The sequence below is a fragment of the Marmota monax genome, unplaced genomic scaffold, assembly GCF_021218885.2.
Source record: "Marmota monax isolate L192 unplaced genomic scaffold, Marmota_monax_Labrador192_F-V1.1 WCK01_AAM20220418_F8-fsc00341, whole genome shotgun sequence".
Lineage (NCBI taxonomy): Eukaryota > Metazoa > Chordata > Mammalia > Rodentia > Sciuridae > Marmota > Marmota monax.
This window is the reverse complement of record NW_026694916.1, coordinates 499562-526115: the sequence shown is the minus strand read 5'-3', so window position 1 is coordinate 526115 and position 26554 is coordinate 499562. Positions and strand designations below refer to the sequence as shown.

General features: G+C 52.2%; 1 protein-coding gene across 1 annotated transcript; it reads left to right on the top strand.

Annotated features, from left to right (window-relative positions):
- Window positions 1-10397: 10397 nt before the first annotated feature.
- Window positions 10398-25451, top strand: Muc3a (mucin 3A, cell surface associated). Its single transcript, XM_046427169.2, has 11 exons — window positions 10398-19965; window positions 20073-20261; window positions 21543-21658; window positions 21759-21817; window positions 22293-22441; window positions 22799-22864; window positions 23201-23363; window positions 23521-23694; window positions 23778-23869; window positions 24118-24170; window positions 24306-25451. The coding sequence occupies exons 1-11, from the start codon at window positions 10398-10400 to the stop codon at window positions 24345-24347; spliced, it is 10671 nt and encodes a 3556-aa protein (XP_046283125.2). The 3' UTR covers window positions 24348-25451.
- The last annotated feature ends 1103 nt before the right edge of the window (window positions 25452-26554 follow it).

Sequence of the window (26554 nt, the reverse complement as noted above, 5' to 3'; positions counted from 1 at the left end):
CCACTCCCCCAGTCCTTGGGAGAGGATTAGAAGAGTGATGTTGGTTGTAAAGTAAGGGAATGTACTCTTAAAATATCTGAAGAAAGCACCTGTGCAGTCGGCATGTGACCTATCCTGTATTCCCCCAGCTCCTAGGCATCCTGGCCCACTACTGCCCACCAGTGAATAAGTAATAAACTGTCTAAAATCTCTCATTGAGTCCTGGAGTCCTGTCTTTGGGATCCTGAACAGTGTGCTTGAGGTCTTTGCAGCCTGGGGGTTGAATACCCCTATTTTGTTAAACTGGCATATTACACTGATAGGTTTCCACATATTGAATCAGGAATAAATTCCACTTGGTCACATTGTATAATCTTTTCCACATACTGCTGATTTGATTTGCTAATATTCATTGAAGATTTTTGCATCACATTCATAAGGAATATCGTTGCTGCGTAGTTTCCTTTTCTTATCATTCCTTTGTCTGTCTTGATGTGAAGATTGTACTGGCCTCCTAGAATGAGTTCAGCTTTTTGGAACAGGTTGAGAATTGAAGAATTCACAGGTGAGGCCATCAGGTCCAGGGATTTTCTTTGTTAGGAGATCTTTGATTTACTAATTCCATCTCCCCTTTTTCATTTTTTATTCTGAGACAGGGTCTTGCTAAGTTGCTGAGGCTGGCCTTGCTTCATGATCCTTCAGACTCAGCCTCCTGGGTTGCTAGGTTTACAGGCGTGTACCACAGTGCCTGGCTTTTATTTATTTAATGTTTTTATTAGTGCATGATAGTTATACATAATAGTGGGGTTCATTTTGACATATTTATAAATGCATATAACATCATGTGTTCCATTTCAGCCTCCAGTACTTCTCCTTTTTCTCCCCTCCTCCCTCCCTTTTTTAAAAGATGGGTTCTCACTAGTTGCCCAGGGTGGCCTTGAACTCAGATAATCTTCCTGCCTCAGCTTTCCTCCTGAGCATCTGGGACTACAGGTGTATGCCTCGTGTACCTGGCAATGAGCACTTTTCGAGTACCAACCACCGATACCCCAACAAAACCAAAATAAGAATTTGGAAGTCTCAAGGCTACAACTCCCAGGAAGTAAAAACTGAGAATGGCAGTTTTTGATATCTGATACTCAACATAATGTCCTTTTAATTTCTCTGTTTTGGTCTGAAGCGTCCATCATTATTTTAGGTGAGTGTGTACTGTTGAGGATTCTGAGGGGCTGGAAGGAGCAGGTTGGTGCCACCATGGGTATTTTTAGGACAGTAATATGGCACAGGCTTCTGCCCACTGGACTTTGGGAGGTACTGCACCCTGGGAGAAGATGGGGTAAGAGAGAAGAAATTAACATCAAAGAAAGAAAGGTAAGACCCAATTTCCCTGATTCAGTTTGACTTGGAACCTTCAGAAAAATCCTCAGACTGCCCTGGTCTGCCTTTTACACAATGCCGGAAAACAATGACCATATGAGAAATGTTTGCACAGCCTTCTCTGAATTTTTTTCAACCTCATAAATCCATAAATGAAGACACTCATTAATCTGTACTTAATGTGAGCAAATCCTTCTCAAAGCACAGTCTCAGACTTCAATTTATGAGGCTATTAATATCCATTAGACTCAAGAGTGATAGGGTATAAAGTTATGTCTCAAACAGAGACTGGCCAGCTCTTGTCCCCCCACACCCACATTGATTATGATGCATTCATCATACAAATTCAAGATGAAACGTGTGGAAACTATATCAAAGTGATAGTGATAAATGAAATGACCAATAAGAAAGTTAAAAGCAGAACTGGCTATTGCTTGAGTGGCCAATTTGGAAAGCGGTATGGAGATTTCTTGGAAAGCTGGGAATGGAACCACCATTTGACCCAGCTATTCCCCTTCTCGGTCTATTCCCTAAAGACCTAAAAAGAGCATACTACAGGGACACTGCTACATCGATGTTCATAGCAGCACAATTCACAATAGCAAGACTGTGGAACCAACCTAGATGCCCTTCAATAGACGAATGGATAAAAAAATGTGGCATTTATACACAATGGAGTATTACTTTGCATTAAAAAATGACAAAATCATGGAATTTGCAGGGAAATGGATGGCATTAGAGCAGATTATGCTAAGTGAAGCTAGCCAATCCCTAAAAAACAAATGCCAAATGTCTTCTTTGATATAAGGAGAGTAACTAAGAACAGAGTAGGGAGGAAGAGCATGAGAAGAAGATTAACATTAAACAGGGATGAGAGGTGGGAGGGAAAGGGAGAGAGAAGGGAAATTGCATGGAAATGGAAGGAGACCCTCATGGTTATACAAAATTACATACAAGAGGAAGTGAGGGGAAAGGGAAAAAAAAACAAGGGGGAGAAATGAATTACAGTAGATGGAGTAGAGAGAGAAGAGGGGAGGGGAGGGGAGGGGGGATAGTAGAGGATAGGAAAGGCAGCATAATACAACAGACAATAGTATGGCAATATGTAAATCAGTGGATGTGTAACCGATGTGATTCTGCAATCTGTGTATGGGGTAAAAATGGGAGTTCATAACCCACTTGAATCAAAGTGTGAAATATGATATGTCAAGAACTATGTAATGTTTTGAACAACCAACAATAAAAAAAAAAAAAGAACTGGCTATTGCTTGAAATGCCACTTTGTGATCTTAGGTTCCCCAAGATTTGGGTGCAAAGTGGTCATTTTTCCTCTAGGTATCACCATGCACGCCTAAACCAAACAAGGAAGGAGAAACAGAGACGTGGGGCAGGGGTGGGTTGGGGAGAAACTGCACACGGAAATAGAAGTTTGAAAAACCTTATTGAAAAAACATTTATCTCGGGATCCCTATATCATAAGCATAAGTCCACTACCACTGGACTCTTACGTAACCAGCAAGATTATACCATTAACTCTAAAAGAACCAGTTATTCATGTTGGAAATTATTTTCCCCAACTTATCTTTTTTTTTTGTCTACATTGTATTGTTTGGTAATTTCATGCCACAATCTGCTCTTTTCAATGTGGTAGGCTATGTCTGATTGTGATTTTTATTTTTTAAGCTTTTGGATTTATTTTTTTGATTAAAATTGTCAGCTCCCAAATTATGCATTATTAGTTTTCCTAAATTTTCCTTTAGGGTTTTTACATGTCTCTTCCCCCACCCCCCATGTCTTTGATTTACTTTAAAATTTAACTTTGTAAAATAAAGATCCTGGTTTATTTTCTGTTATGTGGATAGTCAGGTATGTGATTAAATAAACCAGTCTTTCATCTGAATTATATTCCACCTTTGTTGTATATTTAAATAAAGGGACTAGGGGGAGGGTGTAGCTTGGTGGCAGAGCACTTGACTAGCAGGGTTGGAGCCCTACAAGCCCTCCTTCACCCCAGGACCTCTCCTGGCTCTTTTTTCTTTTTCTTTTGTGGTGCTGGGGATGGAACCCAGGGCCTTGTGAATGTGAGGCGAGCACTCTGCCAACCGAGCTTTTTTTTTAATAATATTTTTTTAGTTGTAGATGGACCCAATACCTTTATTTTATTTATTTATTTTTATGTGGTGCTGAGGATTGAACCCAGGGCCTCACACCCATGAGGCAAGTGCTCTGCTACTGAGCCACAACCCCAGCTCCTATCAACTGAGCTTTTTACTGTTTATTCTGTGGCAACACCATACTGTTTGGATTATACAAGTTTCATAGTATGTTTCAATATCTCGTGAGACAAACTCTCTTGCTTTTTTTTTTTCTCTCACAATTTTCTACTATATTCCTAAACATTTGTCTATATGAGCTTTAAGGTAATTTTATCTATTAAAATAATTCAACCCTGTGGTGATTTTATTTAAAATTGCACTAAAGTTATGCATCAACCGACTAGACACATTTGTGTTATAGAATCTTCATATCCAAGAGCTTGGGGCATCCTTTCACTTGTTTAGATCTTGCTTTATGCTTTTGAATAAAATCCTACAGATTTCTTCACTTTTTTTTTTTTTTTGTACCAAAGATTGGATCCAGGGGTGCTTTTCCACTGAGCCACATCTCCAGGCCTTTTTATTTTATTTATATAAATGGGGTCTTTGCTAAATTGCTTAGGGCCTCACTAAGATTGCTGAGGCTTGGCCTCAAAGTTGTGATCCTCTTGCCTCTGCCTCCCAAGTCACTGGGATTACAGGCATGCACAATGCACTTGACCAAGATGTGTTCTTTCTTGTTAAAATTTTTCTCAATATTTTTACATGTGAGTTTCCACATGAGTGGAATATTTCTTTCAATTTCCATTTCTACCTGGCAATTTCTAGAATGGCGAAAATTACTTATTTTATGGTGTGTCCACCCAACTTATCAAGGCTTTTCATTAATATTTTTCCCACTAGTATTCTTTGATTTTCAAATCAATTTCATCAACAAAAATGAGAACAGCTTAACTTTTTCCTTTTGTTTATGTTTATTACATCAGCTGAAATTTCTAAAACAATGTTGAAATGATAATGGCAATAGTGAGCATCCCCCTTTTTTTTTGATTTTGGTAAAAATAGCTTGAGTGATTATTTGGGATATGTAATGTTATTATCTATTCCCTTACATTGTTGTTATTATTTGGCACTGGAGATTGAACTTGGGGGCCCTCAACCACTGAGCCACATCCCCAGCCCTATTTTTTAATATTTTATTTAGAGACAGGGTCTCACTGAGTTGCTTAGTGCCTTGCCATTGCTGAGGCTGACTTTGAACGTGCGATCCTCCTGCCTCAGCCTCCAGAGCTGCTGCAATACAAGGTGTGTGCCACTGTACCCGGCACAGATGAGCCCTTTACAAAGTTACCTGAATGGAATTATTGTGCATAAATTCCTCAGCAAATTGATTCTTATCCTTTACGTTGCCCTATTTCTCATACTAGTACCAAAGAACTTTCCATTACCATTTCATCTCTTCTACAAAGTGACCAGAATCGACAGTTATCATCTCTGCTTCTTGTGTTGACAAGTGACCCTGAATTGAAATTGTCATCTTCCCATTGATAGAATCCACTGATCCTCCCCTGGGCCCTTTGTCAAGTCTGTCCAGACCTGGGAGGACTCTCCCTTTTCTACCATGACCACAATGTCCAGTTCAATGTAGGAGTGTCCCCTCCTGTGTCGCTTGGGGTTCTTCGACATCCTTGACTACTGGGGCCAGGCCCACCAGTACCCCCAACTATCCTTCCTCATTCTGTTATCAAGGGACCCTCTCAACTTTGGCTTTGACAAAGACTCACCAGGGATTCAATCCTATCTGCCAGTGTCCCTGGTGGAATCTTTATATATGTATATTTTAGTTGTAGGTGGACACAATACCTTTACTTTATTCTTATGTGGTGCTGAGGATCGAACCCAGTGCCACAAGCATGCCAGGCACGTGCTCTACCCCTGAGCCCCAGCCCAGCTCCCCTGGTGGAATCTTGAATAGCATAAGCCATAACCATGCCAGGATCCCAGCTGTGGCAGGCTGTGTGGCTGTTGGGACTATTTGCTTTCCCTTCCTGGAGTGGATTAGACCTCCCCGCCCCTCTGATATCATGATTGATGTCTATTTGACTGATAGTCTTTAATCTCCTTGTCCTGTCAAACTGCAGGAGAACCAGGTGACTTGCTTTGACCAACAAAACATGGGTTGGAATGTGCGTGTCATTTCTTTCTTTTTTTTTTTTTTTTAGTTGTAGATGGACACAATACCTTTGTCTTATTTATTTTTATGTGGTGCTGAGGATCAAACCCAGTGCCTCACATGTGCTAGGCAAGTGTTTTAGGCAACCACTGAGTCACAACCCTAGTCACAACCCTAGTCCTGCATGTTGTTTCTTGAGAGCAGCCTTGAGAACCATGGGATGGTTTTGTCACCTGCCATTTTCTACTGCCGTGAGATTGACAAATATCCCAGACAGAAGCTGCTCCAACAGCCTGGGTCCCAGAGTGAAGTATGGAGGAGAGGGTAGGCATTGAGATGGGCAAGCAGCAGGAGTGAGAAGTAAACTTTTGTAGTTGTAAGCCACTGAGTTTTTAGGCCTACTTGTTACCGCAGCATAACCTGACATCTCCTGACTGACATACTAACCCTCACTGGCTTCCATTTGTTTCAAAATCAAGTATTAGTTGCCATCAAGAAAATCAATGCCCCCTCCCCACCCACCATGACTTCAGAGAGAACTCTGGGCCCCTCAACTGCCACCACCCTGATCCCATTGGCAAGATCCACAGCCACGATCCAGGCCTAACATTTCCAGCCTCCTCCTCCCTTCCTCGCACCTTGTGGGGAGAAAGGGTGACCCATTCCTGGCTCTACTTTCAACACTTTGCCCCCAAACCTTGGCCTTTGGGGGATGGCTGCAGCTTCCCCCAGGTCCCTGTGAATGGCCAGACTTCCGAGAGAAGCCTGTGCCTCCCTTTAACTTCCCGGGAGTCCCACTTTCATACTGCCTGGCCTGTGGATTGAGGCACTGTGAAGTGCCCCTGCAGTGGGTGTCACTGAAGATCATCCTCAGCCCCTGTTTCCCCTCCTCTGCCTTTTCTTGCTTCCCAAGGAGCCTGCTGGTTCACCTGGCACTCCGCTCCGGCTGGGTTTGTATTAATGTCTGGGCTCATGTCTGGGCCTCAGCTGCATGGAGGCGGCCCAGACAAAGGCAGTTCAGCACGGCTTCCCAGCTTCTGCGGGTGTAGCACCACAGGGCCCTGCCCACTGTGCTCTCCAGCCTCCCCACCAAGCCTCCATCAGCAGTGAGGGACTGCAGCAGCCTTAACCAGCCCTCTCCTCCCCCCATGGTGCTACCATGACTCTAGAGACACAGCAGCCACCGCCCCAGCGCACAGTACAGGGGAGATCCCCTCTTCCTTGTGGGCAGGCATTCAAATGGCTGAACTGTCAAGTGTCATGGGGGAGCCACCAGTAACAGGCACCACTGAATTGCAGGAGTTCACTTCCTGATTGATATATTGCTTTCTGGTAAAGGTGAGAAAGGCCCGGAGTGTGAAGGTCAGGAAGAGGAAGAGAGGTGCAGAGGGCACCTGGGGGTAGAGCAGCTCAGGCAGAGGCCCAGAGGAGGTGAACCCGGTGGTGGGGCAGCTAGGGGCCCTGTTGGTGGGAGCAGGAAGGAAGGTGTGAGCAGAGGGGAATGGAGCAGAGGGGGGACCACAGTCTTTGTCCCAGGGAGCCTGTGTTTCAACAAGGACCCGTCATAGTGTGGCTCCAGTATCACGTTGAGCATTTTATGGTGTCTGATTGTTTAAAAAGGGGGAAAAAAATAGAGCAGAAACTCCCCAACTTTCCAGTTGTTCTCAGCGTCTTGGTTCATGCTTGACTACGTGGCTCTGGTGGTTTCCATGGAAACTGCTCTGGAAAACAAAACGACTTTTTGAAAACAAATACAGATTCTCCTTGACTATTGGTAGGGTTACTTCCTTGTTTGAACCCAGGGTATTTTGGTACCAGGGATTGAACTCAGGGGCACTCCACCACGGAGCCACACCCCCAGCCCTATTTTGTATTTAGAGATAGGGTCTTTCTGAGCTGCTTAATGCCTTGATTTTGCTGAGGCTGGCTTTGAACTAGTGACCCTCCTGCCTCAGCCTCCCGAGTCACTGGGATTACAGGTGTGCGCCACTGTGCCTGACTGGAAATTGAAAATATCTTAATGTCAAAAGTGCATTTAATTCACCTCACTTACCAAACATCACACCTTAGCCTGGCCTACCTCCGATGTGCTCAGAACACTTAGGTTGGCTTATGTGGGGCAAAAGCATCTCGCTTGAAGCCTACCTTATACCAGAGAGTCGAATTTCTCAGGTACTTTATTGAATACTGTGGAATACAGGTGGCTGTAGGGTCAAGGACCATCTGTCTTAACACTGGGCAAATGGACTCTGAGAATAGTCTTGTGTCCTGGGCCACAGCAATGGTGTCATTGTGTGGCTGTGGGCACCACTTCACTTGGATGCTCTTTTTACTCCTTTGGGTACATCCCCAATTGAACCACACGCCCTCTGAAGCCAGGGCAGATAACATTCTCCAATTTTATTACCATGAGGCCTGTGACAAGTGCCAGCCAGAGTTGGGTGCTGAGTGTTCACAACCCCTGTCCTCCCAGTGACTGGATCTAGACAAGGTCTCCCAGGAGTCAGGACAGCACAGCCCCTGGAGGACCTCCCAGTGGGCCTGGCCCCTCCAGCTGCCTTTGCAACCCTTTTGCCCCCTCTGAGCCCTGGGCCTGCTGGGAAGCAAGGGATTTCAGGCTTCCTCTCTGCACAGCCTCATCCCAAGGTCTTAGGGATGGTCCCACCCCCAGCCCCCTTCATTTCACCTCGAGCAGAGGGACTGCTAACTGTGTCCCCTTTAGGTACTGAAGCCAAGGTCACCTGGATGTGGGGCTGCAGCCCCAGAGCCCAGCTGAGGTGGGGTGCAGAGAGGGGGACAGCAGGGGTGAGAGGGTCCACGTCCTCCCTTGGCAGGTGGGGCTGACGCTAAGGGGTGGCTGCAAGCTTCCCCAGACTCGAGCGATCAAAGCCGCAGTGAGGTGTACCTGACTGGGGAGGGGGAGGGGGAGGGAGGAAAGCCGCGTCCTTGGACTGAAAGGCTGGCGTGGGCTTGGCCGGCTGGGGCGGGCCCTTGGTAGCTCTCCCTGCCTGACCCCTGGAGCTTGTCTCAGCCCCTCTTCTCCCTTCTCTTTGCACAGCGCTGAGGTCCCGGATTAGGGAGAAGGGGTGGGGAAGGCTGGGCTGTGCAAAGGTGACACGCTGGCCCTCACGCCCAGCAGGGCAGGTAATCACGACTTTCAGTTGCAGCCGCGGGCCGGGCTCTGCTGTGCAGGCCCTGGCTGTGTCCCTGCTGCCACCCCAGTCCTGGCACCTGCTCTGCTCCCAGGCTCCTCTGCCCACCCGTCCATGCTGCTGCTCGGGCTCCTCGGCCTCCTCTGGATGCTCAGGGCCTCCTCAGGGGCCACAGGTGAGAGGGACGGCGAGCAGGAAGGGAGCTGCTGTTCCGGGGCTCAGTGGGGGTGGCTCTGAGGCTCACACTGGAGGGCCGAGGAGGGGTCGCTGTGGTCCCCCCCGGGTGCACAGGAGGGCGGCTGAGCTGCTGTGCTCTTGACCAGCGGCTGAGTAGGCTGTAGGACTGGGCACTCTCGTATCAGCATTTGGAGGGTGGGAGTGCACCTTCTAGAACCTTCCAGGGACAGTGTTCCTCTGACTTGGTCCCCTTCATGCCCACTGCTGCTGTCTACCCCAGCCTTGGTCTTCCTCCCACCCTGGACCTCCGGGACGGCACCCTCTGCAGTCCTAGCCATTCTCTGTCCCTGGCTCCTCTTTCCCTCTCTTGGGCTTTCTGCCTTTGGTTTCCCTACTTCTCTCCCCAGTTCTGCCCCTCATGTCCCTATCCCAGCCAGGTCATAGCTGTTGTCACCAGGGCTGGGGTCGATAAAGTCCCCTTTGTTTCACCCAGAGGGTGGCTCTGAGACCACCCACCCTAGGCCACCCAGGTTTGTGCCTCTCATTCCTTTTCAAGGCCACATTCTGGCTGTAAGAGGCCCAGGCTTGCTTTCCTCATGATTCCTCCACCCCACCTCCCTGACATCCCCAACCAGCCTGAGAAGTGACACCCAGCCCTTAGGAGGAAGCACCATGGGTCCCCATCTGAGAAGGACTGCGGCTGAGTGGCAGGAGGGGGATACTTCCTGCCTGTCTCCCCGACCCCTCGCCCCCAGCCCAGCCGACCGCTGATCCTCAGTGTTACCATGTATAAAATGGGTTGGTGATCTCTAAAGAACAAGGGGGTGCACTAGTTAACCCAGTGGCTGGAACAGAACTGGCTGTAAGAAAATGTCCATTTAAAAAAAATTAACTGCAAGGACTTAGGTCTTCAGAACTCCTGTCCGACGGCTCCTGTTTCCTCTTTTTTGGGGAGTTTGTTCCTTTTCTGTGCTCCTTGACGTATCAGTTCCTCAGTCTCAGCACAGTCTGAGCTGCAATCTCTTTTCCCCCTTGGGGGTCCTCTTTGCACATCTCCCTCTCTGATCCCTGACTTCTGATTTCTGTGACATGCCCCCTCGCCCAGCACAGCCTTGAAAGTTGTCTCTCCTTCTCTGGAAGGGAGTCAGCCCTGGTGTGGGGGAGGAGGGGCTGGAGGACTCCGGGCAGCAGATGGACAAGGGGAAGAAGGAGGGGAAGGGAAGGGCCCCGGGGTGTGGAGGAGGGAGGAGGAGTGAACTGGGGTGCTCAGCACCGCCTGGCAAGGGGCTGAGGGTGTCCTCTGCTGTGCGGGGGCAGACCTCTAGATGGTGGGCTTCAGGACCCCAAAGCCCCCAGCTCCAAACTGCCCCTGACAGGGAAGGAGCTGGGATATGTGTCAGGAAGCTGAGAGAGTGACTAACTTATGTGGTGTGACGAGGACAAATGACCTACAGATTCACTCATGGCTTCTGTTCCTCTACCGCCAACACAGGGGCTTTCTCCACGGCCACATCCACCTCTGCTGCAGCCCACCCTGCCCCGCGCTCCAGGGGTGCAGCATGGGGGCCCCTGGGTGCTCCCCACACAGCTCCTCCCACGCCTGGCCACAGAGGAAAGACACCTAGGCCTCCCACGTCCATTCACCTCAAACCTGGTTCTGAAATAGGGCCCAAATCCCCAGTCAATGCCAACCCCTCCACCACCTCTGGGGCCACGTTCGCCATCAGGGTTGAAACCACGCCCCCTACAGTCTTTGTCTACAAGTCTACCACTGAGTGTATAAATCCCAGGACCCTTGTCTTTACCGCCACCTACCCCACCACCACCTGTGTGACCATGATCACAGTGCCCCTCACTGGTTCATACACTACCACTCCCGTGACACAGAAGCCAGTGACAACCATCACCAGTACTTACCCTGTCACCACTACCCAGAAGGTGACCTCAGCCATGACCTCTTCCCCCACCTCTACCACTATGGGGGACACCTCCATGATAATGGCCATACCCTTCTTCTCTTCTTCAACCTCAGATACCACCAGGGACTCTGTGACCTCCTCTACAAAGGGGACCACAGGATGGACTACCCTGACCCCATCAGGTGTCCATGCAACCAAGTTTCCAACCCCAGGAATGACTTCTCTGACTGCTACTGTCCCTTCTCTAATGCCCCAAAAAACCTTCCTAACAATAGTCACTGGTAACACCTCATCACCCACCACCAGGGGTAGCTTGGTCACAACACCATTTCCTAACACCAGCAGCACATTTGAAACAAAAACTGCCACCACACATTCAGCCGGTGCCACCCACAGATTAACAACACCTGTTGCTTCGGCCTCTGTGCAAACACACACTCATCCAGACAAACCAACAATGATAATGACGTCCAGGAAAACCACACACACTCCCATCGCTGACACTCCCAGAGAGACTCTCACCACAAAAACGATATCCTCCTCCCCAGGGATGTCAACTGTCACGCTGGCCGGTACAGTCCTTACCTTGAAACCCAACACTGCTCCACCAATGGCCTCAGAAACCTTAACAATACCAAAAAGCACGCTTCCATCTTCCACAAACCCTACTACCAACCCCACTAGGTCCACCATGTCCACAACTGGCATCACCTCAGCTCCCACCACCTCAGGTACCATGGAAACTTCCAGAACAGTAACAGCAGCTTCAACAAGTAGAGGTTTCTCCACCACAACACCGACATCTAGCAGTCACTCAAGTGAGATCACAACAGGCTTGTTCTCTGTGGGGACAGGACTCATTTCAACCCAAACAGCAACCCAGAGCCGTTTCATTTCCTTGTCCCCCACCATCCAGAACACAGAAACACCACGGGCCAGAACCATCCTGATCGCCACTCCCAGCGTGACCACTAATCTCATGAGTCCTGGAAGCTCCCCAACAGGTTCCCTGGCCACAGGGACTCCAGCCACACCTGCCCCCTCCCCATCCTTGGCAGCCAGCACCTCTCCTGCCATGACCAGCAACGTGGTCATGTCCCCCACAAGTACAATCCAGTCTTCTGCCCAATTCCCAGGCACACACCCAGTCACTGCTGCCACCACGCACACCATCCCATCATCTCCCTTGGTCACCACACTCCCAACCACCACTGCCACGTGGACATCAGAGATATCCTCAGCCAGTTCTCCCTCTAGTGGTGTCACACATTCCACATCTGATGTCACCTCTCCTTCCACCATGACACACACACAGACCAGCAGTGCTGCTTCCCTCACTCCCACCTGGTTCTCTGTGTCCACCTCAGAAACCTCCAAGACTTATCTCACAATGAAGGTGACTGTGGCCACCATGACCACCTCTCATGGCACACACAGCATCACCACTTCCAATGTCTACCCCACTCATAGCACATCCCCAACTGCCATCTCCTCACTCCCTAGGACCTCAGAGAGCACAGAGGCCTCCACACCCAGACTCACACCTTCCTCCAGTCCAGGCCTCCCTACGGTCACAGTGACAACCAATGCCACCTCATCTACAGATAACACTGGTCCATTGACCACGATGACAGACATGACCTCCACCTCTACAGCTTCCAGCAATCCAGCAACCATCACCAAGACCCTTGGTTCGTCCCCCACTGTCCAGAGCACGCAGACAACACAACTGACTAGCACCACCCTGACCGCCACTCCCAGGGCCACCATGAGTCCTGGAAGCTCCCCAACAGGTTCCCTGGCCACAGGGACTCCAGCCACATCTGCATCCTCCCCATCCTTGGCAGCCAGCACCTCTCCTGCCATGACCAGCAACGAGATCACGTCCCCCACGAGTAGTACGATCCTGTCTTCTGCCCCTGTCCCAAGCACAGACTCAGTCACTACTGCTAACACGCATAACACCCTATTATCCACCTTGGTCACCACAGTACCTAAGACAGATGCCAGGTCTACAGGGACATCAGAGATGTCCTCAGCCAATTCTCCCTCTAGTAGTGTCACACATTCCGCATCTGTTGTCACCTCTCCTTCCACCATGACACTCACACAGACCAGTACTGCTTTGTTCACACCCACTTTGCCCTCTATGTCCACCTCAGACACCTCCAAGACTGCTCCCACTATGAAGGTGACTGTGGCCACCATGACCACCTCTCATGGCACACACAGCTTCACCACTTCCAACGTCTACCCCACACATAGCACATCCCCAACTGCCCTCTCCTCCCTTCCCAGCACCTCGGGTACCACAGAGACATCCACACCCAGACTCACACATTCCTCTAGTCTAGGCCTCCCTTCATTCACAGTGACAACCAATGCCACCTCATCTACGGACAACACTGGGCCGTTGACCACGATGACAGACATGACCTCCACCTACACAGCCTCCAGCAATCCAGCAACCCTCACCAACACCACTGGCTCGTCCCCCACTGTCCAGAACACCCAAAAAACACCACTGACTAGCATCATCTTGACCGCCACTCCCAGGGCGACCATGAGTCCTGGAAGCTCCCCAACAGGTTCCCTGGCCACAGGGACTCCAGCCACATCGGCAACCTCCCCATCCTTGGCAGCCAGCAGCGCCAGCACCACACACACTGGCAGTGTCTCCTCAGCTCCAACCACCCCCCATTCACTTCACACGACAGCCACATCCACCCCGACACCCCCCACTGACGCCACATTCACACCAACCTCATCTCCAGGACCACCTCCCACCACTGCACCAGTGACCAGAACAACTCAGGACCCCTTCACCACCCCCAGGGCCTCGTCCCCTGCAGAATCCACACTGGCTCCTACCACACACGTTCCCACAGGATCTCACATGACAGAAGTCACTGCTACTCCCCTGATCACTCCTTCAGTCCCCCCCACAAATACACTCACTGTGGCCACTTCCAACACTTCTCCTGCATTGACCAGCAACGAGATCATGTCCCCCACGAGTAGTATGATCCTGTCTCCTACCCCTGTCCCAAGCACAGACCCAGTCACTACTGCTACCACCCATAACATCTCATCATCTACCTTGGTCACCACAGTACCTACGACAGATGCCAGGTCTACAGGGACATCAGAGATGTTCTCAGCCAATTCTCCCTCTAGTGGTGTCACACATTCCACATCTGATGTCACCTCTCCTACCACTGTGACACTCACACAGACCAGTACTGCTTTGTTCACACCCACTTTGCCCTCTATGTCCACCTCAGACACCTCCAAGACTGCTCCCAATATGAAGGTGACTGTGGCCACCATGACCACCTCTCACGGCACACCTAGCTTCACTATTTCCAATGTCTACCCCACTCATAGCACATCCCCAACTGCCACCACCTCACCCCCTAGGACCTCAGATAGCACAGAGACATCCACATCCAGGCTGACAGACATGGCCTTCACCTCCACAGCCTCCAGTAATCCAGCAACCCTCACCAACACCATTGGCTCGTCTCCCACTGTCCAGAACACGGAGACAACACCACTGACTAGCACCACCTTAACCGCCACTCCCAGGGTCACCATGAGTCCTGGAAGCTCCCCAACAGGTTCCCTGGCCACAGGGACTCCAGCCACATCTGCATCCTCCCCATCCTTGGCAGCCAGCACCTCTCCTGCCATGACCAGCAACGAGATCACGTCCCCCACGAGTAGTACGATCCTGTCTTCTGCCCCTGTCCCAAGCACAGACTCAGTCACTACTGCTAACACGCATAACACCCTATTATCCACCTTGGTCACCACAGTACCTACGACAGATGCCAGGTCTACAGGGACATCAGAGATGTCCTCAGCCAATTCTCCCTCTAGTAGTGTCACACATTCCGCATCTGTTGTCACCTCTCCTTCCACCATGACACTCACACAGACCAGTACTGCTTTGTTCACACCCACTTTGCCCTCTATGTCCACCTCAGACACCTCCAAGACTGCTCCCACTATGAAGGTGACTGTGGCCACCATGACCACCTCTCATGGCACACATAGTTTCACCACTTCCAACGTCTACCCCACACATAGCACATCCCCAGCTGCCACCTCCACACCCCCTAGGACCTCAGAGAGCACAGAGATGTTCACACCCAGACTCACACCTTCCTCCAGTCCAGGCCTCCCTTCATTCACAGTGACAACCAATGCCACCTCATCTACAGACAACACTGGGCCGTTGACCACGATGACAGACATGACCTCCACCTACACAGCCTCCAGCAATCCAGCAACCCTCACCAACACCATTGGCTCGTCCCCCACTGTCCAGAGCATGGAGACAACACCACTGACTAGCACCACCCTGACCGCCACTCCCAGGGCCACCATGAGTCCTGGAGGCTCCCCAACAGGTTCCCTGGCCACAGGGACTCCAGCCACATCTGCAACCTCCCCATCCTTGGCAGCCAGCACCTCTCCTGCCATGACCAGCAACGTGTTCATGTCCCCCACAAGTACGATCCTGTCTCCTACCTCTGTCCCAAGCACAGACCCTGTCACTACTACTACCACCCTTAACACCACATTATTGACCTTGCTCACCACAGTATCTATGACAGAAGCCATGTCTACAGGGACATCAGAGATGTCCTCAGCCAGTTCTCCCTCTAGTGGTGTCACACATTCCACATCTGTTGTCACCTCTCCTTCCACCATGACACACACACAGACCAGTGCTGCTTCCCTCACTCCCACCTGGGCCTCTGTGTCCACCTTAGACACCTCCAAGACTGCTCCCTCAATGCAGGTGACTGTGGCCACCATGACCACCTCTCATGGCACACACAGCTTCACCACTTCCAACGTCTACCCCACACATAGCACATCCCCAACTGCCCTCTCCTCCCCACCCAGCACCTTGGGTACCACAGAGACATCCACACCCAGACTCACACATTCCTCTAGTCTAGGCCTCCCTTCATTCACAGTGACAACCAATGCCACCTCATCTACGGACAACACTGGGCCGTTGACCACGATGACAGACATGACCTCCACCTACACAGCCTCCAGCAATCCAGCAACCCTCACCAACACCACTGGCTCGTCCCTCACTGTCCAGAACACCCAAAAAACACCACTGACTAGCATCATCTTGACCGCCACTCCTAGGGTGACCATGAGTCCTGGAAGCTCCCCAACAGGTTCCCTGGCCACAGGGACTCCAGCCACATCGGCAACCTCCCCATCCTTGGCAGCCAGCAGCGCCAGCACCACACACACTGGCAGTGTCTCCTCAGCTCCAACCACCCCCCATTCACTTCACACGACAGCCACATCCACCCCGACACCCCCCACTGACGCCACATTCACACCAACCTCATCTCCAGGACCACCTCCCACCATTGCACCAGTGACCAGAACAACTCAGGACCACTTCACCACCCCCAGGGCCTCGTCCCCTGCAGAATCCACACTGGCTCCTACCACACACGTTCCCACAGGATCTCACATGACAGAAGTCACTGCTACTCCCCTGATCACTCCTTCAGTCCCCCTCACACATACACTCACTGTGGCCACTTCCAACACTTCTCCTGCATTGACCAGCAACGAGATCATGTCCCCCACCAGTAGTACAATCCTGTCTTCTACCCCTGTCCCAAGCACAGACACAATCACTACTGCTACCACCCATAACACCCAATTATCCACCTTGATCACCACAGTAACTACGACAGATGCCATACCTACGGGATCATCAGAGTTGTCCTCAGCTAGTTCTCTCTCTAGTGGTGTCACACATTCCACATCTGATGTCACCTCTCCTTCCACCATGACACACACACAGACCAGTACCCCTTCTCTCACTCCCACCTGGCCCTCTGTGTCCACCTCAGAAACCTCCAAGACTGTTCCCACAATGCAAGTGACTGTGGCCACTATGACCACCTCTCATGGCACACACAGTGTCACCACTTCCAACATCTACCCAACTCATAGTACATCCCCAACTGCCAACTCCTCACCCCCTAGGACCTCAGATAGCACAGAGACATCCACACCCAGGCTCACACCTTCCTCCAGTCCAGGCCTCCCTACGGTCACAGTGACAACCAATGCCACCTCATCTACGTTGACCACGACGATAGAGATGACCTCCATCTCTACAGCTTCCAGCAATCCAGCAACCCTCACCAACACCATTGGCTCGTCCCCCACTGTCCAGAACACGGAGACAACACCACTGACTAGCACCACCCTGACCGCCACTCCCAGGGCCACCATGAGTCCTGGAAGCTCCCCAACAGGTTCCCTGGCCACAGGGACTCCAGCCACATCTGCATCCTCCCCATCCTTGGCAGCCAGCACCTCTCCTGCCATGACCAGCCACGAGATCACGTCCCCCACGAGTAGTACGATCCTGTCTTCTGCCCCTGTCCCAAGCACAGACTCAGTCACTACTGCTAACACGCATAACACCCTATTATCCACCTTGGTCACCACAGTACCTACGACAGATGCCAGGTCTACAGGGACATCAGAGATGTCCTCAGCCAGTTCTCCCTCTAGTAGTGTCACACATTCCGCATCTGTTGTCACCTCTCCTTCCACCATGACACTCACACAGACCAGTACTGCTTTGTTCACACCCACTTTGCCCTCTATGTCCACCTCAGACACCTCCAAGACTGCTCCCACTATGAAGGTGACTGTGGCCACCATGACCACCTCTCATGGCACACACAGCTTCACCACTTCCAACGTCTACCCCACACATAGCACATCCCCAACTGCCACCTCCACACCCCCTAGGACCTCAGAGAGCACAGAGATGTCCACACCCAGACTCACACCTTCCTCCAGTCCAGGCCTCCCTTCAGTCACACTAACAACCAATGCCACCTCATCTACAGACAACACTGGGCCGTTGACCACGATGACAGACATGACCTCCACCTACACAGCCTCCAGCAATCCAGCAACCCTCACCAACACCATTGGCTCGTCCCCTATTGTCCAGAACACCCGTACAACACCACTGACTAGCACCACCCTGACCACTACTCCCAGGGCCACCATGAGTCCTGGAAGCTCCCCAACAGGTTCCCTGGCCACAGGGACTCCAGCCACATCTGCAACCTCCCCATCCTTGGCAGCCAGCACCTCTCCTGCCATGACCAGCAACATGTTCATGTCCCCCACAAGTACGATCCTGTCTCCTACCTCTGTCCCAAGCACAGACCCTGTCACTACTACTACCACCCTTAACACCACATTATTGACCTTGCTCACCACAGTATCTATGACAGAAGCCATGTCTACAGGGACATCAGAGATGTCCTCAGCCAGTTCTCCCTCTAGTGGTGTCACACATTCCACATCTGTTGTCACCTCTCCTTCCACCATGACACACACACAGACCAGTGCTGCTTCCCTCACTCCCACCTGGGCCTCTGTGTCCACCTTAGACATCTCCAAGACTGCTCCCTCAACGGAGGTGCCTGTGGCTACCATGACCACCTCTGATGGCACACACAGCTTCACCACTTCAAGTGGTTACCCCGCTCATAGCATATCCACAGCTGCCATCTCCTCACCTCCTAGGACCTCAGAGAGCACAGGGACATCCACTTCTACCCCCTGGTCTTCTTTTCATCCAGGCATGCCCTCCAACACTCCTGCATCCAACACGCCCCCTTCTATCAGTCCCTCAACTGTGGGTGACACCAGTCCACTGAGCACAGTGACAGGCAACTTCTCCCCCCGCACTGATTCCGGTGTGTCCACAACCCACACTAGGACCATCGCCTGGTCTCCCACTGTCCAGGACATGGACTCCACACCACTCGTTAGTACAATCCACATCACCCCCAGTATGCAAACTACCCTGGCAAGTTCTGAGAGCACCTGGGGAAGTTCTCTTGATACAGGTATTCAGGTGACATCTGACACCTCACTGCCAATGTCCTCCTCTGCTATATTTACCTCTGATGGAGGGTCCTCCTTTTTTCCTGTACATAGTACTTTTTCTCCTGTAAGTACAGATTCTTCCCTCTCTTCTCTTCCTACCTTCACTCTATCACCACACCCGAGTACTCTCATGTCAACGTCACATGTCTCTATGACACATAATGACTTGTCCACTCTTAAAACCTCTGTCTCCACCCCTCCAGTGGTAACCTCACTCACTACCTCCCGTGAGTCCAGCACAGAAGACTTCACTAGGGAGAGCACTTCCACCAATGCAATAATGACGTCCTTTGGGACCTTGATCTCTTCTACACCCACAGTAAGACTGTCCTCTCCTCTCTCTTCTCCCACCAGCAGTTCCATGCTCCCCACTACCACCAACACTGGCCCCACCTCCCCACCTATCTCCAATACAGAACAAGTCGGCTCTTCCACCACCACCTCTTCTCTGTCCTCTTTTGCAACTACCAGAACTTCTCCAACCATTTCCTCGCTGACCACAACTCTCACAGAAATAACCCCCTTTTCTTTTATTTCTCTTCCTTCCTCCACACCCTGCCCAGAAACTATCACCATTACAATAGTCCCCACCTCTCCCACTCTTCCATGTATAGAAATTGATCCCACCACTGATGTTACCTCTTCTCCCACCACGCCATTCTGGGTCCTTCCCTCTTCTACTGAAATGGTTACCCTTCCCAGTTCTACCAGTATAAGAACCATGTTTCCAACACAACCGGATGCTTCTACTTCCATGACTCCAGAATCTGAGCCCACCAACATTACAACTGATGCTCCTAGTTCTTCCGGCCCTACAACTGTACCCATGAGCACAGATTTAATGAGCACCCAAATGCCCTCCAGTGAGACCCCACCTAGCTCCGACTCTGTCACCACCCCACATATGCCTGGCTCCACTAATCTCCCACCGACCACAAAGCCAAACAGTAGCCCTCCAACGGTCACGACTTCCAGCAAGTTGACACATCCCACTCCACCCACCACCAGAAGCCCAGAGACACCAGTGGCCACCATAAAGACTCCCACCACCCTGACGTCCCCAGGAACAACACTGACCACTACTCAGATGACTACAGTGTCAAGAACAACCCCAGGTTGGACCTTCTCTCTTCCTCCTCTCTTTCCTTCCTCCTCCTGCCAAATTCCTATGTCCCCAAGAGCAGGTCCTTTTGGAACTTCAACTTTTCTCTGGGCTTTCCAGGTAACTGTGACAATGGTGGCACCTGGGAACAGGGCCAGTGCTCTTGTCGCCCCGGCTTCTCTGGGGATCGCTGTCAGCACAAGGATATCGGGTGCCAGAATGGGGGTAAATGGGACGGCCTTAAGTGCCTCTGCCCCACCACCTTTTATGGCCCTCTCTGTGAGTTTCCGGCGGAACAGTTGGAGCTAGGTGAGTTGCTAAAGCTGCATGCTCTCCGCTTCCTCCTGCGGGTGCCTCTGGGGGACCTGAGCTAGCCATGTACCATCTTTCCAGTCCTCCCGTCCTTGGCTTCTCTCCCATGCCCTGTGCTGTCTCATGCCATGTCCTACTCCCTTACCAACCCCTCCTGGTTGGAGCTGCTTGGTGCTGTCTTCTTTCCTATATAACAAATGACCCTAAAACTATCAGCTGAAACAACACAAGTGATCATTTCACACTTCTGTGAATTAGATGTCAGATGTGGTTCTGACTGGTGTCACCAGGGCTGTGTTTTTCTCCAGCGGATCTGGGGAAGAATCCAATTCCTTGCTACTTTTGGTGTCTAGAGCTTCCTACATTCCTCGTGTCAAGGTCCCCCCGGCAAAACCACCTGGGTCCTCTGTGTCTTTCTTCCATAGTTGTCTTCCTCTGATTGATTCTGACCTCCTCTGACTCCTTCTTCCACTGTTAATGACCCTTGTGATCATATGGGACCCACCTGATTGGGCCAGGTTAATTTTCCCATATGGAGGTGAACTGATAAACAGTGGAATTTTATCTTCATTTTTAACACGGATTATCTGTAATCTAATGGGGTGCAGTGGCTCACGTCTGCAATCCCAGGTACTTGAGGGTCTGAAACAGGAGGCTTGCAAGTTCAAGACCAGGCTGGGCAATTTAGCAAGTCCCTGTCTCAAAATCAAAAATAAAAAGGGCTGGGGGTGTGGCTCAGTGTCCCAAGTTCACTCCCCAATATCATACACAAAAATGATCTGTAATTTTTTTTTTTTTAGTATCAGGGATTGAACCCAGGGGCACTTAAGTACTGAGCCACATCCTCAGCCCTTTTTAATATTTTATTTAGAGACAGAGTCTCACTGAGTTGCTTAGGACCTTGCTAAGTTGCTGAGGCTGGCTTTTAACTCGAGATCCTCCTGCCTCAGCCTCCCAAGCTATTGGTGTGCACCACTGTGTCCATCTGTAATTTAATTTTATACTATGGCCTTTTCTGGGGACCAGGGCAGGACAACTTTGGGGGTCATTACTCTGCCTACCCCAGGAGGGACTGCAGTCTGGCTGCCGTGCTTCTGGACCACTTTCCCTTACCTCCAGACAACTTGTCCCAGAATTTCTTCTTTTCTCCCTACTGCCATTCAGTCAGTCCTCAGAGACGAGGAAGCAGGCAGAGCTGGGAGCCTGGGGGTGGGGGTGTGGATGGTGGGTGGTGATGACAGATGGGGTAGTGACCAGAGCGGAGTGTGCTGTATGCAGGCACAGTGGAAGCCGAAGTGGGCATGGAGGTGTCTGTTGACCAGGAATTTTCTCCGGACCTCAATGATAACACTTCCAAGGCCTACAGAGATTTCAATAAGACCTTCCAGGATCAGGTGAGGGGCAAAGGGAGGGGAAGTAAAGGGTCCTCCTCTGCAGTGGGCGCCCTCAGGTCCACAGGTTCAGACGTGAGCCCAGGGATTCTTGACATTTCAGATGATGAAGATTTACAAAGGCGTGCAGGGGTTCAGGGCTGTGAAAATCCTCTCCTTGAGGTAGGAGACCCTGCTGGGGATGTGGAAGCAGCCTTAGGAGGGGACAGGGGCATGAAGAAGGGCTGGGGCATCTATCCCTTGCTTCTTGAAGCATTTGCTTTCATAAAGAGAGGGGTGGAGGAAGTATACAGGGACAGGCAGGGAAGTGTCAGGACTGTTGTCTTGTCCTCTGCCTGGCACTGGCTCTGCTTGAGTCAGTCAGCATGAGAGAGACGGATGGGGAAGACAGAGAGCCCCGGAGAAACAGCTTTGGTGGTTTGGTGACAGCTTGATGTCATGCAAAGAAAACTCCCATTATCAGGGATGCTGGCAGCCCCTTTTGAAAAGCATGTGTGGGTAAAAGAAAAGCATGGATGGCTTTTCACCTCAGGACCTCTAACCCTTTTGCATGCACTGTGGTTGGTTCTGGAGGAGCCCCTCCCAGGACCTGTGTGCCCCAAGCCTGGGCACCCTCTAAGGTTCCTGGCCCCCTCAGGAGTGGCAGCATTGTGGTGGATTATCTGGTCCTACTGGAGCTGTCCTTCAGCCTGCAGTTGGAGAGCCAGTATGAGAAGGTGAAGACTGTCCTGAAGGAGAAGCTCCAAAGTGTCATTCAGGATGGGGACAGCTGCCAGCATAACCAGAGTGAGCGGAGGCTGGAGGGAGGGGTCAGAGCGGTCATCCCAGCTTGCTCCAGCTCAGTCCAGGGGGCTCTTAGGGTTCAGGGGCCATCCCGTGGTTCCTCTGGCAGGGGTACAAGTCTACACCCAACTGGGACAAGGGTGGGCTCAGGAGGGCTCAGGACTGGGGTGCTAGGAAGAGACCCCCTGGTAGGTATGCTCAGTGCTTCTAGGATGGTTGGGTGTCTGATTATTCAGGGGGGAGGAGGGAGGCAGCAGCAGCCTTCCCTAGGTGCCCCTCCACATCTGGGGAGTATGGAGAGAGCCCTCTCAGCCCTCCCCATCCCTGCCAGCCCCATTTCATCTGAACCTGTTTCCCCAGCCCTGTGCTTTAAGCCTAACTCCGTCAAAGTGAATGAGGACATCAGGACAGAGCTGACCCCGAAAGGTGAGGAGGGGGCAAAGGGCTGAGCGGCTTCAGGCGGCCATGATCCTTCCCACAAGGGACACTTGTCCATTGAAGTTCCCCTGGGGGAGCAGGGGGAGAACTTTTGGGGAGGCAAGAGATGAGGACCCGTCCTGCCCTTCTGGGCTCCAGTCAGTAGCTTACACCTGAGCTCCCGCAAGGCAAGGTGAGAAGGTGGGGAGCGGGAGGCTGCCTTTCCCGCTTCTAATCCCAACACCCGCGCTCCGAAGAGTCCTCCCCATGCGTTTCGGTCCCCACAACCAGGCCCTGAGAGGAATGAATGAGACCCTGGTCTCTACACCCCGCCCCCTCCCACAGCCATCTGTAGCAGAGCGGCTGCCAAGGGCTATGAGGAATTCTACTTCCCCCTGGTGGAGCAGAACCGGCTCCGTTGCGTCACCAACTGTACGCCCGGCGTGGACGGTGCCATCGACTGTGGACAGGGCCAATGTCTTCTGGAGAGGAGCGGTCCCGTGTGCAGGTGAGGCCCTGCCCTCGCTGGAAGCCCCGCCCCTCGTTCAGGGACACGCCCTCCAGGCCCGCGCCCCGCCCCAGGCCCTGCCCACTCGCCTTAGGGTGGAGCCCCGCCCCTGAGGCCCCGCTTGTGACCTGTGTTGAGATCTGTGACCTTTCCCCAGATGTTTCTCCACTGACACTCATTGGTTCTCGGGGTCGCGCTGCGAGATGGCCATCCACTGGAGGGCGCTGGTCGGGGGCCTGGCGGGGGGCGCCGGGGTGCTGCTGCTGCTGCTGGGGCTGCTGAGCGTCTGGTTGGTGCGCTCCCGGGGAAAGGACCGCCAGCTCCGAGGACAGTGAGTGCTCTAGGGCCGCGGTGGGGGTGGCCAGAGGGGCCCAGGGACCCCGGCTTGCCTGACCGCTTGGCGCCCTCACCTAGGTCCTGGGACGAGGACAGGCAATGGTTTGAGATCTGGGATGAAGACACCGTGGGGACTTTTTCCAACATTGGCTTCGAGGACGACAGAATAGGTGAGTCTTTCTTGAGAAGATGGTAGGATTTCCCTGGGCATCACTGTGGCCTGGGCAGGATGGGACAGTTTTGTATGTCGTGCCAGGGAGTTTGTGTCACCCCTCCTGAGAAAGATCCTGTTCCTGCGCAGGCCATCCCCAGGCAGAGCAGCCAGCCACTTGGGGTCCTGCCTTTGGACATGGAGTTTCCTCCACGTCCAGTCTCACTCCTTTTCTCTCCCCTCTCCTCCTCTCTTTTCTCTCCCTAGTCAACGATGAAAGCTTCCACGTGGCCTTGGATAATGTGGACACCAGCACGAAGGTGAGGGGGCAGAGGGAGGACGCTAAGGACCTCTCCCAGCTCCAGTGCCAGATTTCCCCCAGCCACTGGCCATCTGGCCAGCCCACGCAGGTGGTCCCCTCTTCTCAATCCCTCTCACCCTATACTCTGTGGCAGGTACACATTCAGAGACCTGAGATGGCCTCATCCTCGCTCTGAGCCCCATGGGGCCTCTTCACCACCCCCTCCACCCTGCCCAGGACTGCAGGAGGGAACCATCTACACTGCGTCCATTTCCAGAGGTGGCCTCAGGCGCCTGGTGTCCTTGGGGCAAATTGAGACTGTTCCCTTTATCCCCATCCTCCCAACTGGGCTGAAATCCACCTGGAGACCCTGTTCACATCCAGGCTCTTCTGCTGTGGGACCTTGAGCGACTCAGTGTTTTCTCTCACCTCAGTTTTCTCACCTATAAAGTGGATATAACACACTTGTCCTGATACCTCCTACTGTTACTGTGAAAACCACGTGTTTGGTCAGTTTTGTTCCAATCTATCCACCTGTGTCAACCCTCATGTTTAGGTCACTTCCCTCAGGTCCCCCTTCCCCAAGTTCTTCCCCTGGTCTCCAGCCTTGGTCCCTATTTTTCTGTTTGCACCCAATTACTATCCCAGATGATTCTGGTCCCTCACCCTGAACCCATAGGCAGCCCACCCGTCTCTTACTCTCCTAGATAACCGCTTCTGCGCCTCTTGTCTTTCCCTTACTGAGCCAGTTCCTTAAACCAGTCCCCTCCCCCAGCCCTATATCTCCCCCAGTTTTTGAATTCCCCTCTCCCACCCTGGTACTCTCAGCCCTGAATCCTTGCCTCCCCCATCCCAGCGCTCCCCCGAAATCCTACCTCCTCCCTACTTGCCTGTTCCTAGACAGAGACAGATACTCCTGGCTTCTGAGGGTCCCCCAACTGGCACTCTCCTAGCCTCACCATTCTGAGGCTCCACCCCTTCCTCTCACCCCAGGGCACCTGGATCCCTGTGGGCAGGGGTGGAGCCTGAGTTTCCAGAGCTCCCAAGGATGGGGGGAAGTGAGGCCCCCTCCTCCTTGTTTCCCTGACCCGCCTCCTCCCCTCTCCCCTCAGCCTCACGGCCTCCTTCCCATGGCTCCTGCTTCTTCTTCTTCCCCTCTCTCCTTCGGATTACCCCATCCCTGCAGCGATCTCTGAGCCTGAAGCCCTCGGACCTCCTTTGCCAGGAAGATCAAGTTTGGGGATGGGGAGTTGTGGAATCTCCAGTTCCCCAAGTGAACACAATATAGCATTTATTATCAAAGAAACTGTTCGGTATTCGGTGTCTTTCTCCCCTGCAGCCTCATCTTGTCCCCAGCAGTGTCTACCTGGTTGGAGAACAGGGACTTCCTAATGAGGTGTAGGAGGGTCAGGGAAGCATCCATCCCTGTCTCCCAGGGTGAAAGGAAGATCTGTGGGCAGCCCTCAGGGCCATGACTACCTCAAGCTTGGTGGGGGGACCCATTTTGTTAGCTATTGGTTGGGTGGCAGGGAGTCTCTCCATTAGCAGCAGGTGAGGGTCTCTTGGATTTTGTCACCTGTGACCTCAAAGCTTAGGGCTGGGGTTTGGAAGGAGTTAGACCCTAGGACTGGGGCAGGGAGGTGTCCAGTTTGGGCTTGCTGCCTTTTCTGCAGAAATATAAAGTTGGGCCCCCAAAGACCTTGAGCATCCCAGATCCCTTCTTGCAAACATGTCCTCCCACCAGGGCCTGTCTGTGCTGGCTCAGACCCTCCTGTTGCCACCATTATGGGCTCTTGGTCCTGCTTGGCTGGAGCTGAGATGGTCAGAAATAATCTATCCCCGTAATCCTTTGGGTGGGGGTTTGGGAGAGGCCCCCATGGACCTTTGCCCTAGGCAGAAGCTGGCCCATGGCCTTTCGTCACCTCTGATTCTGGCCAGGGGTGGAGTCAGGCCATAAAGCCTCAGGTGTGAATGGGCGCCCCACCTGATGGGAAAGCACTGGGAATTCTGAAGGGGCAGCTGGAGGTGGGTGGTGGGGAGAGAAGGCCTAGAGCAAGGGGGTGCTCCTTGGGCAAGATTCTCCTTCACCTGTCCTGCGGGGTGTCCCTCCTGGGACACCCCTCCCTCCTCAGTCACCCCTCCCTGGCATTTCTTGGTCCCGCCCCTCTGTCATTGTCTCAGGCTCACACCCCTGCCTTCCTCCTGTCCCTCCCTCTTGACTTGTCCCACCCTGTAACACTGTCTTCCTCTGGCTGGAGTGACCCTGACTCAGGGGAGTCAGTGCGTCAGGAGTTAGAGGGGAGGAAGGTTGAGAGGCTGCCCTTTAGCCAACTCCCTGTAGTCACTGTGTGTCACCCACCCCGTGTCATCACCTTGCCCCCACCCTGGGTCAGGCGCTGTCCT

What these genes read in the sequence shown, in the direction of transcription:
- Muc3a (XM_046427169.2), top strand. Translation starts at nt 10,398, where the DNA reads ATGACCTACAGATTCACTCATGGCTTCTGTTCCTCTACCGCCAACACA. An exon ending in AGTGTCAAGAACAACCCCAG is followed by an intron (nt 19,966 to 20,072) that starts GTTGGACCTTCT and finishes TGGGCTTTCCAG; the next exon opens with GTAACTGTGACAATGGTGGC. An exon ending in CAGCTGCCAGCATAACCAGA is followed by an intron (nt 22,442 to 22,798) that starts GTGAGCGGAGGC and finishes CTGTTTCCCCAG; the next exon opens with CCCTGTGCTTTAAGCCTAAC.